This window comes from Sarcophilus harrisii, chromosome 2, assembly GCF_902635505.1.
Source record: "Sarcophilus harrisii chromosome 2, mSarHar1.11, whole genome shotgun sequence".
In the NCBI taxonomy this organism is placed as follows: domain Eukaryota; kingdom Metazoa; phylum Chordata; class Mammalia; order Dasyuromorphia; family Dasyuridae; genus Sarcophilus; species Sarcophilus harrisii.
In genome coordinates, this window is record NC_045427.1 from 189473404 (window position 1) to 189482161 (window position 8758).

The 8758-nt window shown below is 47.2% G+C and overlaps 1 protein-coding gene across 1 annotated transcript; it reads left to right on the forward strand.

The window, feature by feature from the left end:
* Positions 1 to 4077: 4077 nt before the first annotated feature.
* SOX11 (SRY-box transcription factor 11) lies at positions 4078 to 6338 on the forward strand. The gene has a single exon (XM_031951186.1). It carries the CDS (start codon positions 4172 to 4174, stop codon positions 5558 to 5560), a length of 1389 nt encoding a protein of 462 aa, XP_031807046.1. The 5' UTR covers positions 4078 to 4171; the 3' UTR covers positions 5561 to 6338.
* The last annotated feature ends 2420 nt before the right edge of the window (positions 6339 to 8758 follow it).

Genomic DNA, 8758 nt, shown 5'->3' on the forward strand with positions numbered 1-8758 from the left:
AATATGTTTACTGTAGGGGGAAAAGGCATGTCTTATTTTTCTCAAAATTACAAATGGAGTGTGAATTAGTTATGAAAATATGTTCATGGGTCTAATCCAACCATTTTCCCATGAGTAAAACAATGATAGACACATTTTTATTCTATTAAAATTAGCTATTCAAGATAGACCTCTTTTCTGAAAACTAAATATTCTGGCTTTGCTATCTTAAAACTCCTTTCAAATAGTTTGTCAGGGCTTCTGTGCTGACATCTGTTTTTCATGGATAACTACTGTGACTGAATGAAGCATTTGAGGTCTCAATCATGTTCCAATTTCTTTTCCAAAAATGTTAGACTCTTTTCTTTTACAAAGTTTTAGGCGTATGTATGTATGCACACATAAAAAAATCAGCATACATATGAATGTTCGCACATATATACATAAACACATCAAAGCAATAACGATACACATATATGTTTGTGTATGTAAACATGTGTATAGTTTTTTTCTTCAACTGATCAATGTCTTCTAAGACTACTAATCTGAATTCTTTAATTGACATCTATCACAAAATACAGCACTAATGATTTTTTCTTGATTTATGTTTTTCTGGACTGTATTATAGAAAACATTTGATGTCTCTATATGCATAAGTATACAACTACTATATGCTTATCCATTGTCCAAACTCCAGTAAGATTTTTTTAAGCAAAAATTCATCAAGAAGCACCACTTGACTTGGAGAAGCACTTTTTTTTTTTTTTTTTGGTACATCCCCACTTCTATATAGCTCCTTGCCTTCATCTTTCTTTTTTCTTAAATGCAGCTAATACCTTAGTTTTCTTCCAAGCTTCATAATTTAAATAAATGTGGTTTCAACTTTTGTTTCCTTAGTGGACCATAGAGCAGTGGAAATATACTTAAGAGACACCCATTTTCAAATTAGCAGTGATTTTTACTATATATGAAGAAAGACAAATAAGTATTTAACTTTGCCACAATTTAGCAGAGTTTTCTTTTGTACCTCAAATGCTATGTGGATCAGTACTAAGCATGAAAACAATGCAGTTGAGCTAAAATATTTCAAAGCCTCTAACTAGAGTGTGAATTTATCATGATCTGGGGGGGAGGGGCTAGATTAACCATCCTCTCCACACTCCTGTGGAGTTCCCAATAACTGGGAAATCTGTGAGGTGCAGAGAAAAACAAGATAACCCAGCATCCTCCAGTGAGTGAAGATGAATTTTCACACGCTGCCTTGTATTCTATAGAATCTCAATCTCTAGGTCATACAGTACAAATTACTGTAAATCCTTTTGGTCAAACTGGCTGTATAAAAGGAAACAGATTTAGAGTCACTTCAATGTTTAAAGTGAACTGGTTATCAAAATTCTTAAATTCATTCTTTGGCGGGGGGGGGGGTGATGTGAATAATGCAAAAGAACTCTGGTACTTAATTTTTTTTTTATTATAGCCCTGAATAATACAGTCTGTGACCTCCTGAGGTAAATGCAGTTCTATGTTCTGAACTGAGCTAGAAGCATTTGATTACTGCTAAAGAAAGCATTCAAAGGCTTTATTCTTATTTTGCTAAATTGTCTCTAAGACCAGAGGGATTCAAAAAGATAAGAGATGGGATCTTATGCTGAAAAAGTCTTTGTAAGGTATATGGAAAACCATATTTTTATTTTTAACACACTTCCATAGATAGATAACAATCCCAAAATATTTATAGCAATTCATATATTTACATAAGGATTGTGAAGTGCTCTACGTGTTAACCCAATTTGATCCTCAGGAGAAGCCAGTACTGTAGTTGCAATTGTCACCCTCCATTTTAGAGATTAAAAAAAACTGAGTCTCATGGAAATGAAATGACTATCCACGGTCACACAGCTAGTAAATTGTCAAAGGTAGTTTTTGGACCTAGAGAGCAAGCATGAAATAACAGAAAGAGGAGAATCAATTCAAATTCCCTCTGATTCCACCTGTTTGATATTGGAAAAGTAGCTTATCTTCTCTGGACTTCAGTATCTTCATATATGAAATAAAAGGGAGGGACTAAATGACTGTTGATATCTCTCCCACGTCTAGATCTTTGATCTATGCTCCCTAAGGCTCCAAACCAGTACATCAGACTGTTTTAGTAATTCCAATACTTTGCGTACATTATTTCATTGGAGCTTCACAATTCTTCAAGGAGCCACATATTTGTGGATAAGCTCTCCAAACTTTTTCATAGCAAAAAATCAATCACCTATCTGGTAAAAAAAATACATTTTCCCTATTCTGTTGCATTGGTTCTTGTATCCATCAATATTTTGTACATTACTGACTAATATTTGCTTTCTCAGTTTTAGAATCTATCAGAGTTTGTCACTGGTATGGCCTTTAGGACCCCAGTGTCACCTCCTTGTTTCAATGGGATAAGAAAGAAATTAAATGGAGAAACATTAGAGAAAATTACAATTAAAAAAATCAAATTCTAAATATGAAAGAAAATATTCTAGTATAATTCCTGTGCAAAATGATGGACAAAACTGATTTCAATGGACTGCTTCATAATCCATAGTCCTATTCCTTTTCTGATTAGAGAGACACTGCCCAACCCCCGTTACCACACACAATAACTACTCCACAATAAAATCTATTCAATTGAAAGTCAGTTGGGAATACTCTTTCGTCTCTGGTTTATATTATTCAACTCCCCCTCCCCCAAAGTGAGTTACCAGGAGCTAGATTACCTTTTTGTCAATTAATGATCTTTAGTCCTGCGTGTGTGTGTGAAGAGAGAGAGAGAGAGAGAGAGAGAGAGAGAGAGAGAGAGAGAGAGAGAGAGGAGATACAAGAGGAAGAATGGAAGGAGGGTGGGGGCCACTGTTCACTGCTGTCATGACACAACAGCCCGGGTCTAGGAGAGAAGCAGCATCTCTTCTCTTCAGCCAGATTGGATGGGAGTGACTGATCTGCAGGAAAACCATCTACCCGTTACTCACACCTCTGATTTTAGGGGCAAAGCAAAACAAAGAAAAAGAAAAATCAAGAAAAAGTCACCAAAATACGATCTAGGATAAAAAACGAAGCGAGATAGGACCAAACAGATAATATGCAAAGGAGGGAGGAAAATACAGCCTCTTGGGCTTTGAATTGATTTTTTTCCTTGCCTTGAGAAAAAGGGGGGATGGGGGGAGAGCCCCACGTGTCTTAGAAAAGCTTGTAGAGTTAAAGCGCCACCTTCAGTTGTCTAGAAGCGGAGCCCACCAGAATCCATCGGCGCTTCTGGGAAAGCTGAAATCACCCCGTCGGATGCTACCAGGCAAATGGAAATCAGAGTCTAGTCCCGGAGCTTGTACAGCCACCATCTGCAACCTTGCGCCGCCCCCTTTAACAAAACGCGTGCTGGGACGGAGGGTGCGGAGGAGCGAGAAGCGAAGCAGGGGGCTTGAGGTGGGGGCCGGGGGGCTGTCCCAGCGCAACGGCAGAGACGGTTCTAGCGCGGGGCAGTCTCTCTGGGCGTGAGCGCCTTGGCGTGCCCACCTCTGCGAGGAGGAGAATAGAGGCATACGCCTCGGTGGCGCGGAGAGGGAGCGCATAGATGCATAACAGACGCATATATTTTAAAATAACACATTTCTAGACACGCTTTCCCCCCACCTCCAGCTTTCCGATGAAGCCCCGCAGGCGGGGCAAAGGGGGAGGAGAAGGGGAGTTAATAAAGGGATCGGGGAGGAGCTGACAGCCGGCGATTGGCTGGCTCAGGGAGTGATGTCACCCATATGACACCCTGATAACTAGTTGGGAGAGAGCCCTCAACTTTTTGCAGAAGCAGTGCGCGCGCCTGGGAGTACTTGGGGTCCGGCGATTGCGGCAGGGAGCGCGTTCAAGCCGGAGCAAGAGGGGTCCTGCGCCGCCGCCGCCGCCGCCGCCGCCTGCCTCGGCTCAGAAACCTCGCCGCCGCCGCCGCCGCCGCCAAGACCGCAGCGGGTAGCAGCCACCTAAGCCGCCGCAGCCGTTGTGTGCAGCTGGAGCAGGAAGGGGGCGGGGGGGAGGGGGGGAGAAGAAAAAGGGGGTACGGAGGACTTTGCAACTTGCAAGGGGAGGTGGGGGGGGGGGTGGGAGGGAGGGGGAGGGGGCTTGCCGCACAGGAGAAAGTTGCTTTGGGTTTTAACGCAACGCACAACGCCCGAACATGGTGCAGCAGGCGGATAGCCTGGAAAGCGAGGTCAACCTGCCCCGGGAGGCGATGGACACGGAGGAGGGCGAATTCATGGCCTGTAGCCCAGTAGCCCTGGATGAAAGCGACCCGGACTGGTGCAAAACGGCATCGGGCCACATTAAGAGGCCGATGAACGCTTTCATGGTGTGGTCTAAAATCGAGAGGAGAAAAATCATGGAGCAGTCCCCAGACATGCACAACGCGGAGATATCCAAGAGGCTGGGCAAGAGGTGGAAAATGCTTAAGGACAGCGAGAAGATCCCCTTTATCCGGGAAGCGGAGAGGCTGCGGCTCAAGCACATGGCCGATTACCCCGACTACAAGTACAGGCCCAGGAAAAAGCCCAAAATGGACCCTTCGTCCAAACCTAACGCTAGCCAGAGCCCCGAGAAGAGTGCCGGCGGGGGCGGCGGCGGCGGGGGAAGCGGCAGCGGGGGCGGCGGCGGCGGCGGCGGCGGCGGCGGCAGCAAGAACTCAAAGAGCTCCAGCAAGAAATGTAGCAAGCTGAAGACCTCTCCGTCCTCCTCTTCGACCTCCTCCTCGTCCACATCCTGCCCCAAGCCGGGAGCCGGTAAAACAGCCCACCACGGAGACTACGCGGGCGAGGAGTTGGTGTTTGGCACCCTCAAAGTGAGCGGCGCGGGCGGCGCGGGCGGCTGCAGCAAAACCGTCAAATGCGTCTTCATGGAGGAGGACGAGGAGGACGAGGAGGACGAGGACGACCTTCAACTGCGGATCAAGCAGGAGCCCGAGGAAGAAGACGAGGAGCATCCCGGGCGGCGGCAGCAGCAGCAGCAGCAGACGCAGCAGCAGCAGACCCAGCAGCTGCTCCGGCGCTACAGCGTCGCCAAAGTGCCCGCCAGCCCCACGCTGAGCAGCTCGGCGGAATCCACCGAGGGGGCCAGTTTGTACGAGGAGGTCCGGGCCGGCGCGACCTCCGCCGGGGGCCACGGCGGGGGCGGCAGCGCCAGCCGCCTTTACTACAGCTTCAAAAACATCACCAAGCAGAGCGCCCAGCAGCTGCAGCAGCCCAGCCTGTCCCCAGCTTCCTCGCGCTCTGTCTCCACCTCCTCCTCCTCCAGTTCCAGTTCTAGCAGCAGCGAGGAGGCTGACGACCTGATGTTCGATCTGAGCTTGAATTTCTCCCAAAATCCCCACTCAGCGACCGAGCAGCAGCTGGGGGGCGGCTCAGCGGCGGGGAATCTATCCCTGTCCCTGGTGGATAAAGATTTGGATTCGTTCAGCGAGGGCAGCCTGGGCTCCCACTTTGAGTTCCCCGACTACTGTACCCCGGAGCTGAGCGAGATGATCGCGGGGGACTGGTTGGAGGCGAACTTTTCCGACTTGGTGTTCACATATTGAAAAGGGGGGGAGGGGGCACCTCTGTCTCTCCCTCGACCGGTAGTGCGGAGCAGGGTTCGAGAGGAAATCGTGATGATGATGATGATGATGATGATGATGATGAGAATATTGATGATGATGGGGAAAGAGAAGATGCTCATGATGTTGTGATGATGACGCAAAGAAATTGGAAAAGATGATAAAAAAAAATTGGTGGAGTTTAAGAGAAATGAGTAGTTTTTTGGTTATTTTTCCTGTTTTTTATTTTAATTTTTAAATTCTTTCCCCCTCCCCCTCTCCCTTATCATGTCTCAAGGTAGTTCCAAACCCAGCCTGGAGTTGTGATTCCCCACCCCCATCCCAAAATGTGTAATTTTTTTTTTTTTTTTGTATTTTTATTTTTTCCCCTGAAATTGGTGATCGCAACAAAGGCGTAAGGGACTGGGGGCGGGAGTAGGGGGAGGGGGGGACGCTCCGGAAGGCGCTGTTTGAAGCTTGTCGGTCTTTGATTGAAGTCTGGAAGACGGTCTGCAAAGAAGCCTTTTGGCCGCGCAACTGTTACTCAAGGGGGTTTGTGGATTTTTTTCCCTTTTTCTTTCCTGAGAGATCTTACAGAACTGTTGATTTAAAAAGAAAAAAAAAAACAAAAACAAAAGGGACCATTGCAACTTTTTATTATTATTATTATTATTTTGGAGGGAGAAAACTGATGTCTTCTATGCATCCGATTCTTAACAAAACTGCAGGGAGCTTGAAAAAATACAGACTGTACAAACGCTTACAAAAACAAAAAAAAAACTGTGAACTGACTTAAGATCAGAGTTTACTTTTCAGATCAAATTGTTTATGGTTTTACAAATGTGATTTCTACTTGCCAACCTTTTTTTTGTAACTTGTTCCCTTATACCTCCTTGATTGAATACCAGACAGCCTAGACCTCAGTACAAAAGGTATTGAAACATTTTTGATACATAACAGACCTCAGTCTTTTTTAAAAATTAATATATTTTCAGGCGTATTTTTGTACAGTGAAAAGGGAACATTCTTGCTGTGTTTTTTCAGTAAGACTTTCAGGCACTTCTTCCCTTTTGATTTCTTTTTTTCCTCTGTTTTTAGCATGCAAGTATGTTGGTACGTTATGTCCTGGTTTTAAAAGGATTAAAATTTTTAAATAATCCTTGCATCTAAAGGCCTTGTGGTTTTAAAAAAAAAAAAACTTTTTGTACAGCTATAGTTCAGATTTGTTCAATATTTGTAGGTAAAGATTTATTGAAAATGGTGATATAGACCTCAGAGCTGTTACCTTAGTTTAAAGATTGTATATGTACTGTATTATAGTAGGTCTTTATGTATCTCATACGCTGTGATATGTGGATGGGGCCCCAGATGGAAGGTATGAAACTGGATTCTCGATTTTTAGCAAAAAAAAAAGGCACATAGTAAAAGAAAGTTTCTCATTTTGTGCAATATAATCTAAATAAAGTACAGACCATCTGCACATTTCGTAGCAAAAGATGGCAAAGCAGACTCATGCACTGTCAACATCCTTGCCTGTTTTTTTTATGCTGAAAGTCTGTATCTTGACAATTTTAATAAATCAGCTGGAACTGATAGAAACTCGTATCGCCAATAGTCTCTATGGAAGTGAAGCTGGAGAGTGTCACGTATTGTCCGCCCCTAACTCGCAAACAGAAACAAGAGATCTAGAGAGGTGGCTCTGTGCTTGTAGTGAAACCTGGGGAGAGGGAAGGAAGGGGAGGGAGCGGCGAGGACTATCCATTTTCGAAGATGGTACAGACTTTTTGAGTGCTAAATTGATGAGCGAGAATAATATCCGGGTTTCTTTATCATCTTCCTTCGGCTACTTATTAGAAAATGACCTAGTAGTATTCTTTATCTCCCTTTTCTCACCCCTTTCCCATTCTCCTTTTTCTCCCGGCTCTCCCGCCTTCTCCCTTCTCCCCAGACCCATCCAACCCAAGTGCACCGGAGGCTCTGAGAAATGGCGGGGGGAGGGGCAGGCTTTGAGCGGACTCGATTTGTGCACGTTATTGTGATCTTATCTGCGCATTAGGATGTATGTGTTTTTCTTGGGGCCGGAGGGGAGCGAAGGGCGCGTTCCGTGACTTCTGGAGGTTCGTTTAGCGGGGGGTGGGGGGTGGGGCTGGCTGTGGGGATTTAGTCTGGGCGCGCAGCGAACTACCTGCCCTCCACTGGCGCAGCCTCCCGCAGGCTCGCCCGCCAGGGCGGGGCGCTCGGTTTGCGGTTTCTATTATTTCCCCCTGCAAAGGGACGTGGGTGCCGGCGGGATCCGCTTATTGCAGTTCTTTGCTGGGGGGGGGGGGGGGGGGCGGGGGGTGGGGGGGGGGGGGGGAGGCGTTTTCTAGGTGCCCGGTTCTTTTCTCGTCTCCTAGGGGCCTGGATGGGGAAGGCGGCTCGGAGCGGAGCTGGGGCGGGGGAGGGAGGGAGGTGGGGTACGGGGGAGGTAGCTTGCTCCCGGGCTCTGCCCTTAAAATGGAGGGGAGATGGAATGGGCCCGGGCGCTCTCGGGAGGTGGAGGGGGTGTGGCCGTGGCCCCCGGCGGGCGCGCATCCCGGGGTCTCGGCGCTTTTGCTCGAGCCTGGGCTAGGCTGGGCAGCGTGGAGGCAGGCAGGCAGAGGAGAAAGAGAAATTAGAGAAGAAGGATGAATGCGGAAAGCATTGGACTCCGAAATGAGATGAGAACGGCCGCGGCTTATTCAGAGTCAGCTCCAAAAGTCTCCATACAGCTGTATCTTTGGGGCTGGGGGGAAAGGGTTACAGTGTTCGGGGTTTGAAGAAGAGGCCTTCAGGGAGGGAGGTGACGGACGGAGGGTTTCAGTGGCTGTGGGCCTGGGGAGGGGGAGAAGCTAGGGCCAGAGACCAAGCCAGCTCCTCCCTCTTCTTCCCCTCCATGCTTTGCATTTTCAAAAAGGCTAGAGGGACATGTCTCCTGATGTAAGACTGGGCGGCCTCCTTCTTACCCCAACCCCCACCCCCTTTGGAGCATCCATCCTGCTGCAGGGGATGGATGTGCTAGGCTAACCATTTGCTCTGAGGGGTGGGGCTGGGGCGGGGGGGGGGGGGGCAATTTGTGTTTTGGCTTTGAGGAGGAGAAAAATAAACAAATAGGAAATGGGGGAGATAAAACTCCCCAGACCTGTACTGAAAGTGTGGAGGTTCTGTAAGGAGGAAGGAGCT